The 16,731-nt window shown below is 46.4% G+C and overlaps 1 protein-coding gene across 4 annotated transcripts in view; it reads left to right on the forward strand.

Annotated features, from left to right (window-relative positions):
- Positions 1-16,731, forward strand: part of AP3D1 (adaptor related protein complex 3 subunit delta 1) — a 203,587-nt gene that overhangs the window by 107,830 nt on the left and 79,026 nt on the right. For all 4 annotated transcript variants that reach the window (XM_040323311.1, XM_040323319.1, XM_040323328.1 and 1 more), the window contains exons 18-19: positions 1,289-1,360; positions 7,845-7,920. In XM_040323311.1, coding sequence (XP_040179245.1) covers positions 1,289-1,360; positions 7,845-7,920 — 148 coding nt within the window. The remainder of the gene's footprint in view (positions 1-1,288; positions 1,361-7,844; positions 7,921-16,731) is intronic.

The following is a 16,731-nucleotide window of genomic DNA, read 5'->3' on the forward strand; positions in this document are numbered from 1 at the left end:
CTTTTTGTTCATTCAGAGAAATTTGTTTGGAAAATTTCTGGCGATCATTCAAGAAATATTCTCAATGTTTTTCTAGCTTCTAGGTCCCAGTAAAGAACTTGGTATCTGATCACAGAGCACCTGTGGTTCTAATACTAATGGCTGCCAAGCACAACCATCAGGCTTGGGGGGGGTAAAAACAGCAACATTTTGACAAAACCAAAATAACGATTGCATTTTGTTGCCTGCAATGCAAAGTACAAATTTTATTAAACTATTGAAGAATTTTGAATTCTCTCAACTTTTTACCATCTATTTCTTAGGCCTCCAGAAAAAGTTACCGTATTTATCGGCGTATAACACGCACCTTAACTTTAAGAGGGAAATTCAGGAAAAAATGTTTACACAGCCCCCTGGCATAGTACACGGACCCCCTGCATAATACATGGACCCCTTGCATAATACACCCCTGTACAACACTGCAGCCCCCTGTACAACACTGCAGCCCCCTGTACAACACTGCAGCCCCCTGTACAACACTGCAGCCCCCTGTACAACACTGCAGCCCCCTGTACAACACTGCAGCCCCCTGTACAACACTGCAGCCCCCTGTACAACACTGCAGCCCCCTGTACAACACCGCAGCCCCCTTTCACTATAAAGACCCCCCCCTGCACTCCCAGCGCTGGGACAGAGACAGCGCTGCCAGCACGCTCCAAAGCTGAGAAAACTTCACACTGTCAGCCCCTTCCCACACACCGCGCCCCCCCTTTATCACTCCCACTGCAAAGCAAAGTTCTAAAAATACCTCCAACGCCGCTCTCTCTCGTGGACCCGGTCATGTGACTGCTCTCCTTCATTGATGGTCACATGGCCGCTCTCCTCCTCCAATCAAAAGCTACACATGAGAAGGAGGTGAAGCGGGAGGAGGAGAGCAGCCACAACGAGCGGCGCCAATTAAGGTATGCAGAGGCTTAGATCCACACAGAGTTCACAGAGGAGGAGCGGCACATGACAAAGGACCGCCAGCGATGTTCTCTGAACTTCAAAGCCTACTGCCAGCGCCGTCCCATGGCCAGGAGAGGCGGGGTGGCCAGCCCGATCCCCGCCCCCTGTTGGTAAAAAAGCAGATATCGGCATATAACACGCAGGCATGGTTTACCCTCTATTTTCACGGTAAAAAAGTGCGTGTTATACGCCGATAAATACAGTAGTTATTTATTTTTTTCCCTAGCTAATATTCATAGAATATCTTTATTAGCTGATAATAACTCTTTTTCCCATATGTGTATTTGTTTTTCCTCTCCAGAGGCGTGCTGTACGGAAAGAAGAACAAGCAAACAACCCATTCTACATTAAAAGTTCACCTTCCCCTCAGAAGGTATGTAGCTTTGTCACTCGGGCAGTCCTCTATGTATTTTCAGTGAATATAAATGGGTGCCACAGGGGTGCTTTGAACAAGAGCTTTTGTAATATAGTTCAACTGGTACGAGAAGTACTCTGCTGGTGCCTGCTCTAGTACTTGTGGGCAAAAGGCTGTCAAACTAGAAATAAAGCTGAAGTAAACCCATTCATAAAACAGCTTAATTTCCGACACATCCCGGAAATGTAACACTCCTATTGGTTGTGCTCTCAACCAAACTGTCAAATCATCCAATGGCTGGTGTCGTACTTGATCACATGTGCAGCATCAAGTCAGTTGTAGATTAAACAGAGGCAAAGATGGCAGTTTCCTTGGCTGATAACGATAGGGGGGTACACTTAAACTTTAAGATTAACATCATCAGATTATGTTTCGAAAGTCTAATCGTTTTCTTTGTGATTTGAGAGAGAAAATTTCCTTTTTTATTATACATTTCACAAAACTCAGTTGTGGATCTCTTCTCATGTTTGCACTTTCTAACAGAGAAAGTAATGGTATTGAGAGCCGGTTCACACAGGGGCGACCTGGGATCCGACTTCAGTTCACCCGTAGTCGCCTAAAATCGCACTGCATGAAGAAATTAATGTAAGTGAATGGAGCCGTCTTCATGTACACTACTGCCGTCGCTCCGACTTGAAAAAAGGTTCCTGTACTACTTCAATCCGACTTGTAGGCGACTTGTACCCATTGATTTTAATGGAAGTCGCCTCCAAGTCGGATCCCCGTTCACAGTGAGGCAACTTTACAGGAAGTCGCCCCAGTGTGAACCTGTTCTAAGGCAAGCACCTCCCTCCCACAAGGGGACTCCATGCCAAATTTTAAATAAAAAAACTGCATGGGTTCCCCCTCCAAGGGCATACCAGGCCCTTAGGTCTGGTATGGAGTTCAAGGGGAACCCCATACACCGGAAAAAGCGGCGTGGAGGTCCCCCCCCAAATCCATACCAGACCCTTATCCGAGCACGCAGACCGGGCCGGTCAGGAAGGGGGGTGGGGACGAGGGAGCATCACCTCTCTCCGCCCTTCGGTGTTTCTGGGGGCTCGCCGATGCCATTGGCGAACCAGAGAAGGGAACCGCTGGCGCCCGATGCCGTCCATAGAGATTTCCGGCAGACCAGATGCTCCTGAAGTCTCTGATTGCTTGGAGGCCGGATGCGATGTATCGACCTCACACCCGGCTTCTGTATTAGAAAAAATGGCGTCGCCTCGGTTGGGAAGCTGAGATCGTTTTTTTTTTGTTTGTTTTTTTCTGGATTTCAGGCTTCCCAGCCTAGAGGTGAGATAGGGGTACTTATTGAACCCATATCTCACTGTAAAGAGAACATGTCATGCTTATTCCTATTACAAGGGAAGGGAACGCAAGTCGCGCCCACATATGTAAGAAGTGTTTAAATCGCACAGGAGGTATCGCCACGAACGTTGGAGCGAGAGAAATAAGTCTAGCACTAGACCTCCTCTGTAACTCAAAACTTGTAACCAGTAAAAAAAATGTAAAACGTCCCCTATGGGGATTTTTAAGTACCGAAGTTTGGTGCCATTCCACGAGTGTATGCAACTTTTTAAGCCTGACATTTTAGGCATCTATTTACTCGGCGTAACATCATCTTTCACATTATGTTAAAAAAAAAAAGGCTAACTGTAATCCTTCTTTTTATTTTTTATTTTTTTTTCAGTATGAAACTATTTATTTCCAAAAAAACTTTAGAAATATTCCTGCCCAAATACCATGCAGTGGTATAAAAAGTTGCAATGACTGCCATTTTATTCTCTAGGGTCTCTGCTAATATATATATCTATATATATATATATATATATCTATATATATATATATATATATATATATATATATATATATATATATATATATATATATATATATATATATATATATATATATATATATATATATATATATACATTTTTGAGGGGTTCTATGTAATTTTCTAGCAAAAAAATTATGACTTTTCCATGTAGGAGAGAAATGTCAGCTTAAATCATGCACAGCCCCCTCTCACATGAGTTTGCTATAAAGGGAGTTTGGATGAGTCATAAGAGGGCCAATGAGAGCTGCAGAGCTGGAGTTGTGCCTCTGTGTAAAATCCAGGAACTGAACAGGCACCAGCTTCCCGTGCCCACATTTAAAAAGGCTGCAGCCAGACTCAGTGGAGGTAGATTTCTGCAGCATATTTGGCAAGTACAGAAGCGCAATATATATAAAATAATATGCAAAGTAGTATAATGTGCAAATATGTAAAGGGTTTGTAAAGGAAAACGTGTTTTTTTTTTTTTGTTATTTTTAAATCTTTATTTGGAAAAGATAAGGCAGTACATCTCAATAAACGTAGGCAAATACAGCGAGTACTGCATTAGTGAGGTTTTCAAAAATAAATAAATATAAAGAGTAAGAAAAAAATAAAGTAAACATACATAACAGATATTAACGATGAAACAGTAGTTTCAACTAAATGTGCAGAAGGTTGAATCCTCAGGTAGTAAATCGGCACCCAGGTTTCCCCCCCCATGCCACAAGTGGGGCAAGCACTGACCGCCTGGTGGTTCGATTGTAAAAAGGAGGCGCCTCCCAGAGGAGAGTCGCCGCGCGCGGCCAGCTCTCCGGACAATAAGTGGGTTATCATGTAACTTTTAAGATATAAGGTGGACCGAGCAGGCAAGCGCGAGGGGAAGGGGGCTCTAATGGGCCTCCATCATACTTCCCCATGCACCACGCTGCTACCCGGGCCCCCCCCAAGTCAAAGCATCTGTACCGTGGTTGCACATAGGTGTCGAACCCTGAAAAAAGGTTGGGGAATCCCACAGCAACAGACTGCATGAGTCATTCGGGCCAGCCAGCCCATCCACATCGCAGCCACCACCCGGTGGTTCCATAGGTTAATTATCCTGGGACTAGTGGCCAAAATTGGTTGAAACAAGAACATAAATGGTGAAAATAAGAGAATAGAGAAAGAAAGAGAAGATAAGCTGGAACATACCTGGAATCAAACGTCCAACTCCGCCTCCCCGCCGCACCACGCCATCACCGTCGTATATGGTGGGTTGCTAGAAAAAAAAAATGTACATCGCCCCGTATCTTGCAATCTGTGGTGTGGCGCTGTAATAGCTTGCTTCAGCCCTCTGTTCTCACTTGTGAGCCCCGAGGACGTCCTTTAATGGACGGCTCTGCCAGTTCCAGCAGGGCTACGTCTTAGCTGTAGGGCACGTGGGTCGGATCCGAAACATACGCATTCCAGGATGACCATGTGTCAGAGAAGCGCTCTCGAGCACCTCTGCAAGTGTCAATCCAGTCCTCTGCCTCTTGTATGTCACCAACCCTGCGGCGCCACTCCTCCCTGCCTGGGATTTGCGGGCGCTTCCAGTACATGGGAAGCAGTCGCTTAGCTGCGTTCAATAGGTGTGGCAGCACACTTTTTTTTTACTGGCTCACCGGCATGGGAGGAATGTGCAGCAGGAAGTGGATCGGGGTGAAAGGGACATCCAGACCCGTAATGTCTTTAATTTGGGACTTGACGTCTTCCCAGTAGGGTCTGATCACCGCGCAATCCCACCAGATGTGCAAAAGGGTACCTCTGTGGCCGCAACCCCGCCAGCACCGGTCTGACTTGGAAGGATATATTCTAGCTAGGTCCACCGCTAACCGGTACCAGGGTAACAATATCTTGTAGTTTGTTTCTTGAGTTTTAGAGTCTATTGAACTAGATCGAGTCAGTTGGTAGAGGCTAGACAATTGGGAGGGAGTGGAAACTATCTCTAGGTCCCGCACCCAGGCCCTGATGTACGTGGGTTTCGCTGTAGAAGCAGTGGTGGTAATCAGGCGGTAGAGCTCAGAGATCATGTGGGGAATAGGTTCCTCCGCTATAAAAAGGCGTTCGAAAGGCGTAAGGGTAGAGATATCCGGTATGGAACTCCCGTGTGTCTTAAAAAAATGGTGAAGTTGTCTATAGCGCCAGAAGTCCATAGGGAAACTTCCATTCCTGTCTCGGAGGGTCTCTAAGGGTATTAACCTACCGTCCTGCATAAGCTTACCACAGCTGGCGGTTCCTTCATCGACCCAGCGGCCGAAAAAAGCCATCTGTTCTCCAGGCAGAAACCACAGGAAGCCCCCCAGTGGGGACACAGGGGGCGCCAGTGCCAGGTTAGTGTTGAGTCGGTCCCAAGAACAAAGAGCCTGGACCATTAGCTGCGAGGTAAAGTCTGACAGCCCCCTGTACTCGCGGGCCAGCCATGGGGCATAGGACAAGTTCCTGCCGGCCAGGAATTTTTCCAGGGGGACCCAGAGTTTGGATCAGGGAATGGAAGCGCCAGTCAAGAATTCTCTGAAGGACGATGGCCCTGTAGTAAGTTTGGATATCTGGAAGACCCATGCCTCCAGCTTCTCGTGGACGACTCGGCAATCGAAGCGCGATTCTCGGTTTCCGATTTATTCCAGACAAAGGTCGATATCATACGGGATATTTGGGTAAAGAAACCCCTAGACAGGGACACGGGGACCATCTGCATATAAAAAAGAATACGTGGAAGGATGTTCATCTTAAAAATGTTGAGTCTCCCCAACCAAGTAAAAGCTGTCTTTGTCCATAGAGCCAGATCTTTTCTCACTGTTGCTAACAATGGAGGGAAGTTGGTATCGTACAGGGTGTCGAATCTGTCAGTCGGACGATTTGGTCCAGGTAAAAGGAAAAGGAATTTTTTTTCACCTTAATGCATTTTATGCATTACGGTAAAAACACTTGGCTATACCGGCCCCCCGTTATACTTACCTGACCCCTCAAAAGTCCCGCGCTGGGCCCGACATCCTCTTCGCCGCTCAGTCTGGCCATTGATTGGCTAGAGCGGATGGATTGAAAGCAGCGCAGCCATTGGCTGGTGCTGCTGTCAATCGCATCCAATGACGTGGCATGCCGAGGGGCGGGGCCGAGTGATGCAGTGAGCGGCTATGGCCGCTTGCTGTATCACGGGAGCGTGCCCGCAAGGACTCCACACAATGCAAGGGAGCTTGCATGAATGTGTGGAGTTCTTGCGGGGAGGACCAGAGACAGCCGCCGAGGGACCCCAGAAGACGTGGATCGGGGCCACTCTGCAAAAAGAGCTGCACAGTGGAGGTAAGTATAACATGTATGTTCTTTAAAAACGACCCCTTTTAAAGATTGGGTCCAGCCCCCCCATAAAAATTTTTAAAGTCAGCAGCTACAAATACTGCATAATATATAGTGTAATATTGGGACACTTGCCTGTCCTGCAATCCACCAATGTCGACACCCCAGCCGATGTTTCCATAGGCTCTCTGGTGCTGCAACCACCATTGCCCGTAAGAGAAACGGGCAGTGAAGTCTTTGAGGTTCGCTACTGCGCATGCGCAAAGCGCAATGCAGTTTCTAACTGGCCCGGCGGCGGGGAAAAGAGGAGGGGTCCGAACTTCCGAAAGGGGGGGGGGGGGGGTAAGCGGAGCTTCCACTTTTGGGTGGAACTTTGTTTTTAAGTGTAAGGCTAACTTTACGCTTGACTTAAAATGCTAATGCAGTAAGACAGTAACACGAACCAGTGAGCCTATAGCTTCCATGAGCTTTTTTTGCCACAATTTATGTAGTTTAAAGAAATGCCCTTAACCCCCGCTAGAGGGCAAATAAATTTCAATGGGAAAAGGGGTGCTTTAGGAGCGGTGTATTCACCATTCCTAAAGCTCTGCAAAGAAGCTGCTTCCAGGACTTTTTATTTTTATTTATTTTTGGACGCCCTACCAGTGCAGCGCCTCAGTGTGAAAGCACTCAGGCTTTCACATTGGGATTGCAGATGAGCCTTCTTTCAGTGTAAAAGGGGTCTAAACGCTAATAGACGCATTTACAGTGTGTTACCATGAATGGTAGGAGTTGACAAGCTTCAACTCCTCCGAGCCTCCACATGTAGCTTTAACTTTTGCTGCACAGTGACACGGAACAACAAAAATGTAATTTATTTTTTTCAAATGTGAACAGCTCTGTCCACTATCCATATTATCCATTGCAGGCACATGCAAGGTATTGCCACAAATGTCAGAGTGAGTAAGGGCAATAATTCTAGGATCATCGTTCAAACAAGACATAATTTGCTGACGTTGCGCGCATGTTTTTTTCTTGACATGTTTGGTATCCATTTGCTCTACATAAAATGTTTTATATTTTCTCCAAAATGTTGTTGTGTTAGTGTGCACTAAAATACGTTTTTAATGTTTTTATTTTTTATTTTTTTTTGTCTCTGGGGCCTCTGCTTTCCGAAAATATATATTGGAGGTTCTAAATAATCTTCTAGCAAAAAAATTATTGCCCTGAAAACATCAAGTGTTAAATTGTTAAACGTGTATACTGTAGAACTGGCATCGTCTTCCTTGAGTTTTTCTACTTACTTTGTACTCTACCATTGCGCCAATATATTTAATATGCTTTCTTTTTTAGATGTATCAAGACTCGCCTGGTGTTGATCACATTCCCGTGGTGCAGATTGACCTGACTGTTCCTCTTAAAGTTCCAGGTATCTTACTGAGCTACATATTGTTTATTCATAAAGTAAATAATCTATAATGTATTTACACACCATATTTACATTAATAACCCATTTTACAATAAACACTATGGGAGCCATTTATTAAGCAAATTAGTAGTGCCATTTGCCGCAAATCCGGCTGTGTCTCATTTAGTAATGCCTCTGTAAAAGTTTTTCTGTACATTTGCTTCTCCTGCACCCAGAATTCTGTGTAGCCAAATGCAACAGATTTGTACAGGTCTGAAACCTATTTTATTACTGAAGAATTCTGATAGATTTATTACTTGAGATGGGACTGGTGTTCTGTCTAAACAGGCGAACAATTATAATATAATTATATAAGTATATAACTACCATGTAGTGGGTGTAAACAAGAACTTTCAGTTTGGTTATGATCACAATTCATACAGTGAGTGCTTACCTCCTCAATTAACATTCACTTCAATGCCTTTTAAAGCGGAGTTCCACCCAAAAATGTAACTTCCGCTTTAAGTACTGGTGACATTTTTTTGAGGGGGAACCCAGTTTTGACAGCCACCCAGCTCCCACTTCCTTTTCTGGCACTGAGAGGAAGTTCACATCTCACCCCTCCCTGCAATCTTCTGGGACACGTCCCAAAAGATTTCCCGGCCATTCACAACACACGGCTCACGCATGACGGATTGTGAAGCCACAGCCGGGCATCCACAGTTACAATGCCGGCTCCGGGGAGAGGAGCGAGGCTTCAGGCGTCCGCATCGCTGGACCGTGGGACAGGTAAGTGTCTGTCCGTTAAAAGTCAGCAGCTACACTTTTTTTTTAGCTGCTGACTTTTTTTAAATGGGTGGAAGTCCACTTTAAAAGATTTGATAACACAGTAATCTGTGATTAGACTGGAGTCAGTAAGTGCATTTTTGTGGTAACTGACTTTGACAAGGGGTCCTATACGTTTAGAATTCTCTGTGCCATTACATGTAGTAGGGTAAGATAATTCAGGTAAAGTTTTTTTTTTTTTTTTTTTTCATATTGCATCTGCTTAACAAATGTACAGGAGCAATGGGACATATTGGGGTGGATTTACTAAAAACAAATACTGTGCATTCTGCAAGTGCAGTTACTCCAGAGTTTCATAAATGAGTGGAAGCTCTGACTTTCACCATCCAATCGTGTGCAAGCAAAACATTTTTTTCTTTTCTTCTTGCATGTGATTGGGTGTTCTTTACAAAGTGAAGCTTAAAGGGGTTGTAAAGACAAAAATATTTTCCTCTTAAATTAAAGTCTGACAGTAGCTGATAAAGTAAAAAGTAATGTTTTGCATTATAACTAGTTTGATACCTGTTGAAATCGAGGTGTTTTATTCACCTCCAGCACTCCTGAATCGTTATTCTCACTGACTTCCTGGTTTGCGGTGCGCATTCATTCTTGCTACATCACGGCCTAATGGCAACTACAGTTCCCATTAGGCTTAGCCTCCATGCCTGTGAGGGATAAGAGAGCATCTTCACGCAGGGCTGTAGTCATAGGGAGGGGGTGAGCACATTCTGCTTTCCACCATGCAAAACAGCTCAGATGCTGGTGGAAAGCAAGAAGAGGAGGACAGGAAATGGCATTTTCAAACCTGGATTACTGTATTTTGGAGGTCAAAAGGAAAAACGAGGTAAGTGATATTTAAATGCTCTTGCTTACAGCAATCAATTGATCTAATAAAAAACGAACCTTTAGTGTTCCTTTAACCTCATTTACATATCTCTGGAGTAACCACACTTGCAAAGTGCACAGTCTATTTGACTTTAACCACTTCCCGACGGCCGTATGACTATATACGGCCGCAGGGTGGTTCTACTTCTCTGGGGCGCCGTCATTTGACGTCCGCCCCTTTCCACGTTCCCCGCGCGCGCTCCCGAGAACTTCTGTGCTGGCCGTGTCCCTTGGACACAGCCAATCACAGATCGCCGTGAACGGCCAATCGGAGTGGCCGTTTGCTAGGCGATCTGTGCGGCCAATGAGAGATGATCTCATATGTTTACATATGAGATCATTTCTCATTGCCGGCTCTTACAGACAGGCTGTGCTGTCAGGGAGAGAGGAGACCGATCTGTGTCTCTTGTACATAGAGACACAGATCGGTCACCTCCCCCAGTCACCCCCCTTCCCCCACAGTTAGAACACTATATAGGGAATACATTTAACCCCTTCCTCACCCCCTAGTGTTAACCCCTTCCCTGCCAGTCACATTTATACAGTAATTGGTGCATATTTATAGCACTGATTGCAGTATAAATGTGAATGGTGCCAAAATTGTGTCAAAAGTGTCCGATGTGCCTGCCATAATGTCGCAGTCGCAATAAAAATCGCAGATCGCCGCCATTACTAGTTAATTAAAAAAAATAAAATAATTCTGTCCCTTATTTTGTAGGCGCTATAACTTTTGCGCAAACCAGTCGCTTATTGCGATTTTTTTTTTTTTTTTTTTTAAACTAAAAATATGTAGAATACGTATCGGCCTAGACTGAGGATAAAAAAAAAAACCTTAGTTAGACTTACCGGTAACGGTATTTCTATGAGTCTTTCAGGACAGCACCTGGAGAGAGCGCAGCTCCACCCACTTCCCAGGAAACACTGCAGTCATCGCTTTAACTTCCGCCCATTTCCACCATGGCCTCAGTTGTTAACAAGTACCTCTGGCCACGCTGAAATTAGATAAGCAGAACATAGCAACTACACACATTAGCATTTATACATTATCTTTTATAAACATAAGGGCGGGTTATCGGTGCTGTCCTGAAAGACTCCTAGAAATACCGTTACCGGTAAGTCTAACTAAGGTTTTCTCACCTCGTATTTCAGGACAGCACCTGGAGAGGATAACCGAGTACTTACTCTAGGGTGGGACCACCGCTTGCAGGACTTTCCTGCCAAAAGACTGCTCTGTTGCTGAGAGCAAATCCATCCTGTAGTGATGAGTGAAGGTGGAAAAACTCGTCCATGTGGCTGCTTTACAGATATGCTCTGGTGAAGCTCCAGCCCGTTCTGCCCAGGAAGTTGCTACTGCCCTAGTAGAATGGGCCACCACCCCTGGAGGAGGTTCCATACCCTTAGCCTTGTAAGCCTTGTGAATGGCCATACAAAGCCATCTAGCCAGCGTACTCTTGGAGGCACCGAAACCTTTACAGGGTCCCGAAAACAGTACAAACAGAGAATTAGATCTCCTAAACTCACTAGAGATCTCTAGATAGCGTCTAATGCATCTTCTTACGTCTAAGGTATGGAATTCCTTCTCCTTTGGACTAGAAGGAGCTGGACAAAAAGTAGGTAACACTATCTCCTGTGTCCTATGGAATGCTGACACTACCTTCGTTAAAAAAACAGGATCAGTCCTTAACACGACCCTATCTGGGAAGATGGTCAGCAAAGGTTCCAAAATAGAAAGTGCCTGAAGCTCGCTAACCCTCCTAGCTGAGGTGACTGCTACCAAAAGAACCAATTTTAAGGTCAAAAACTTTAAGGAGGCTTCTACCAGAGGTTCGAAAGGTCTTTTAGTCAGACCCCCCAAAACCACTGATAAATCCCATTTGGGAAAGAATTTAAACGGCAAAGGCCTAGCCCTGGCTAAGGCCTTAAAAAACCTAACTACATAGGGATCTAGAGATAAACGTGTCTCTAGAAAAACTGACAGAGCTGCTACCTGAGCCTTTTAAGGTGCTGGCTGCCAGACCCTTGTCCATCCCGTCTTGTAAAAATTCCAAGACGGAAAAAATTATTCATAGGAGAGCAATTTTTACTGTCACACCAAGAATTGAAAACCTTCCAGGTCTTGGAGTAAATAGCCCTAGTGACTTTCTTCCTGCTACTAAGTAGCGTATCAATCAAACGCTTAGACAAACCCTTACTACTTAGGATTGACTCCTCAGTATCCAAGCCGCGAGTCTTAGACGACTCACGTCTGGATGAAGAAGAGTACCTTGATACAGCAAGTCCTTTCTGACTGGCAGTAGCCAGTGAGCCTCCACTGCCAGCTTCAACAGACCCAAAAACCATCAGGATGAGGGTTGTCTTCTCCTCCTGAAGCTTCCGGAGAACTAATGGGATGATTTGCACTGGGGGGAAAGCATAGCACAGACGGAAGGACCAACGCTGAACTAACGCATCCAGGCCTTCCGCTTGGTCCAGCCTGTTGAGAGAAAAATAAAGCGGAACCTTGGCATTGGTCTGGGACGCGAACAGGTCTATCTGAGGGGTTCCCCACCTGTCTACTATTTCTTGCAAGACCTCCGGGCATAAGCTCCATTCTGACTCCAGAACCCCTTTTCGGCTTAAAAAATCTGCCAGGTGGTTCAGGCTGCTTTTTAGGTGAACCGCGGTCAGGGATGCTAGATTTATCTCCGCCCAGGACAGAATTTGCAAAGCCAAACTCAGAAGACCTCTGCTTCTCGTGCCCCCTTGCCTTGAGACATACGCTACCGCAGTGGCATTGTCCGATAGTATTTGGACATGTTGGTCCTGGATCATCTCCTGGAAGGCCAACAGTCCTAGACAAACGGCTTTGAGCTCCCTCCAATTGGAGGATTCTCTGGAATCCTCCCTTGACCAGGATCCCTGGGCCATCTGACCCTCTAGATGAGCACCCCACCCCCAAGAGCTTACGTCTGTAGTCAGGACTCTTGTAGTGGGAAAGGACCATGCCATACCCAGGTTCAGGTTTGCACGAGCTCTCCACCACCAAAGCTTCCTTTTTACTGATGTTGGGACTCTGAATTTCTTTTCTAGGGATTCCCCGTAAGACCAATTCTGAAGGATCGCCTGTTGGAGATCCCTTGAATGAAGGAGAGCCCACTGAACCGCCGGAATGGAGGCTGTGAGCAAGCCCAACGTGGACATGGCTGTACGGATCGAAATCGCTAGATTTGTTTGTACTGCCTTCACCGCTGCCTGTACCTTGCCTATCTTTTCTTCTGGAAGAAGAATCTTTTATTGAACAGAATCTATGGTGTACCCTAGAAAGACAATTACCTGGGAGGGGACCAGATTCGATTTTTCCTTGTTCAGAATCCATCCTAGAGCCTCCAGATGAGTCTGAGTCCTCCTCAGGTCCTGGAGTAACTGTTCTTCCGACTTGGCAAATAGCAGGAGGTCGTCCAAGTATGGAATCACAAACTCCTTTTAGCCTGAGTGGTGCCAAAGCTTCTGCCACCACCTTCGTGAAGACCCTGGGAGAGGAGGATAGGCCGAAAGGAAGGGCTCTGAACTGAAAGTGCCTTACTCCGCTTTCTGTTCTGATTGCTAGGCGCAGGTAGCGCTGGGATGAAGCCTTTATCGGGACGTGCAGACATGCATCCCTTAGGTCTATGGAAGCCAGGAAGCATCGAGCTGGAAGAAGCTTCCTGACCGAGTAGATGGAGTCCATCCGGAACTTTTTGTATCGGATTGATTGATTCAGGATTTTCAGATTTAGAATCAATCTGAATTTGCCTGATGGCTTTCTTACCAAAAATATATGGGAATAGCACCCCTCCCCCTGTTCTTGCTGGGGAACAGGAGCTATCACCCTTTGTCTGAGAAAATCCTCCACCAATGACAACATTGCCCGAGACTTCTCCTGGTCCCTGGGCAACTGAGTCACGTAAAACCGCGACGGAGGATTTCCTGAGAACTCCAGTGCGTAGCCCTCTGCAATCACCCCGAGAACTTACGCACTGGATGTCGTCTCTACCCACTGTGGAAGGAAGGACTGAAGCCGACCTCCCACAGCCAGGAGACCGTCACTGGGGTTTAGCAGGTTGGCTGGGGGAACGGAACAGCACCCCAGGCCTCCCTCGGCCCCTCTGGGACCGCCAGGGCCTTCCTCCCTGACCTCTTTGTGTCTTTTTGACCCTTGGATTGGAGAAAAGGACGAAAAATGTTCTTAGCCCCAAAGACTCCACTTTCTTTAAAGGAAAGGCTTTTTTCTTATCCGCCGTCCTATCTAGAACGGCGTCCAGACCAGTGCCAAACACCAGATCTCCTTCGAACGGTAGGCCACACAGCTTAATCTTCGAAGCCGTGTCTCCCGACCAGGTCTTAACCCACAAAGCCCTCCTGGCCGAATTGATCAAGGCCGAGGACCTAGCAGACAGTCTAATCGATTCTGCTGAAGCATCCGCCATGTAGCCTACTGCCTTCATAAAAACCGGAAAGGATTCTAGCAGTTCCCTACGAGAGGTACCAGCCTCGATGTGACCCTTTAGCTGTTCCAACCAATGCTCAAGGTTCCTGGCTACTACTGTGGCTGCCATAGCAGGTTTGAGATTGGTCAAAGTAGAGTCCCAGGCTTTCTTTAAAAGCATATCTGCCCTCTTGTCCAGGGAATCTTTCAAAGTACCCAAATCCTCAAAGGCTAGGTCGGTATTACGAGATACCTTTGAAAATACTGCATCCAATTTAGGTTTTTTGTTCCAAACCTGCGTTGGATCATCATCGAAAGGAAATCTCCTCTTAAGAGACCGGGAAAAGAAAGGGGCCCTCTCTGGGTCCTTCCATTCCCTCTTTACCGCATCGGACAATACTTTATGCACCGGAAAGGTACGATGTTTAACTTCATCTAAACCTTGAAACATTTTGTCATGAAGAGACAATTCTGTTCTATCCTCTTTAATATTCAGGGTAGAATGAATAGTCTTCAGAAGGTCATCTACCTCCTCTAAGGACAGTTTATAGCGGGAGGAAGATGTATCCCTTTCACCCTCTGCCTCTGAACCTGAGACAATGCTCTTAGGTTCCTCCTCCTCAGACTCACTATCTGCCGCTGTAAAACTGGAGGGGGCACTGGTGGAGGCCCTAACCGTATGCCCTGTAGCCGGACTCTTGTCCAGGTAGGAGCGAAAAGACTGAAAAGTCTGCTGCAACTCTTCCCTAAAAGCAGCGAACATCTCTCTGGGCTGCTCAGAGGCTGTACTAGTAGAAGCTTCACCCCTGACTATATCTGCTATACAAGTCTTGCATAACGGCTTAGACCATGACCCTTTAAGGCAGGGATCCTCAAACTACGGGCCTTCAGCTGTTGCGGAACTACACATCCCATGAGGCATTTTAAAACTCTGACATTCACAGACATGACTAGGCATGATGGGAATTGTAGTTCTGCAACAGCTGGAGGGCCGTAGTTTGAAGATCCCTGCTTTAAGGGATGCTTTGCAAGTAGCACACCGCTTCTTGGAAGGGGGAGGTACTGCAACTTTTAGCTTTTCTTTAGCTTTCTGAAAAACACAAAGACAACAACCTAGTGTTAAAACCTTGTGTCTCAGTCCCAAATAAACATAGACACCAAAACAGCCAGTGAACAAATACCACACCAAATCCCATCACCGCTGTACCATGTAACAATACACACACACACACCCAAAGACGTGACTAGGGTGAGTGAGGCAGGCTCCCCTCCCCCGAAGGAACCTGTTGGTTTTTTTTTTGTGAAGCTCCTTACAGAATATGATTTAACAGGAAATAGGAGGAGGGGGAACAGGCCATGTCAGACAAAGGGCAGTTGTTGTCTTCTTTTGAAGACAAAGACGGAAGAGTGGATCTGATGACTTTGGAAAAAATGTAGTTGAACTCAATGAGATGACTCGAATCCAACCTATGTGTGTGATTATATGTCAGTAATACATTGTATGTCCCTGTATGTTGCGGTCGTTCAGGTGCCTATCTAATAGTTTTTTGAAATTATCGATGCCCCCCCGCTGAAAGCATCCTTGCTGCTCTTACAGTAAAGAGCCCTCTACGCAGTTTAAAGGGGTTATAAAGGTGAATGCTTTTTTTTACCTTAATGCATCCTATGCATTAAGGTGAAAAAACATCCGGCGGTACCGGCCCCCCCGAACCCCCATTTTACTTACCTCACTCCACGAAAGTCCCGCGCTCGTCCCAGTGATCCTCTTCGGTTCACAGCATGGCCGTTGATTGGCTAGGCTGGACGGATTGATAGCAGCGCAGCCGTCAATCACATCCGATGAGGCGACGTGCCGGGGGGCGGGGCCGAGTGGTACAGTCGGCGGCTATGCCCACCACTGTATCACGGGAGCGCGCCCGCAAAAGCTTTCCACCATGTTAGCTTGCTCGCATGAAGGTGGAAAGCTCTTGCGAGGAGGAGTCGAGACAGCCACTGAGGGACCCCAGAAGACAGGATTCGGGGACACTCTGTGCAAAACGAGCTGCAAAGTGGAGGTAAGTATAACATGTTTGTTGTTTTACAAGATCTGCTTGTCAGGGGAGTGATTGTACCGGTTCCCTCAACGGAACGGTTTCAGGGGTTTTACTCCAATCTGTTTGTAGTCCCCAAGAAGGAAGGGGTCCGTCCAATCCTGGACCTCAATGCCCTCAATTGTTTTGTCAAGGTGCAAAAATTCAGGATGGAGTTGATACGCTCAGTAGTGGCGCTCCATCAGGGGGATTTTCTGGCATCTTTGGATATCAAGGACGCGTACCTGCATATCCCCATATGCCCAAAACGCCAGAGATTTCTGCGTTTTGCGGTCGGAGAGGACCACTTTCAATTTGTCGCCCTCCCGTTCGGCCTGGCCTCGGCACCACGGGTTTTTACCAAGGTGCTCGCTCCGATTCTGGCCCTGCTGAGGCAGCGCGGGATCGCTATCGTAGGATACCTTGACGACCTTCTTCTGAGAGCTTCTTCAAGCTCAGAATTAGAAGAGGATGTGTCTATCACCTGTCAGACCCTCCGAGAATTCGGTTGGCTACTGAATACCCAGAAGTCAGTACTGGTACCATTTTAGCGGCTGGAATACCTGGGGTTAGTCCTGGACTCCTCAGAGGCAGGGGTTTTCCTCCCAA

This window comes from Rana temporaria, chromosome 1 (genome assembly GCF_905171775.1).
Source record: "Rana temporaria chromosome 1, aRanTem1.1, whole genome shotgun sequence".
Classification (NCBI taxonomy): Eukaryota; Metazoa; Chordata; class Amphibia; order Anura; family Ranidae; genus Rana; species Rana temporaria.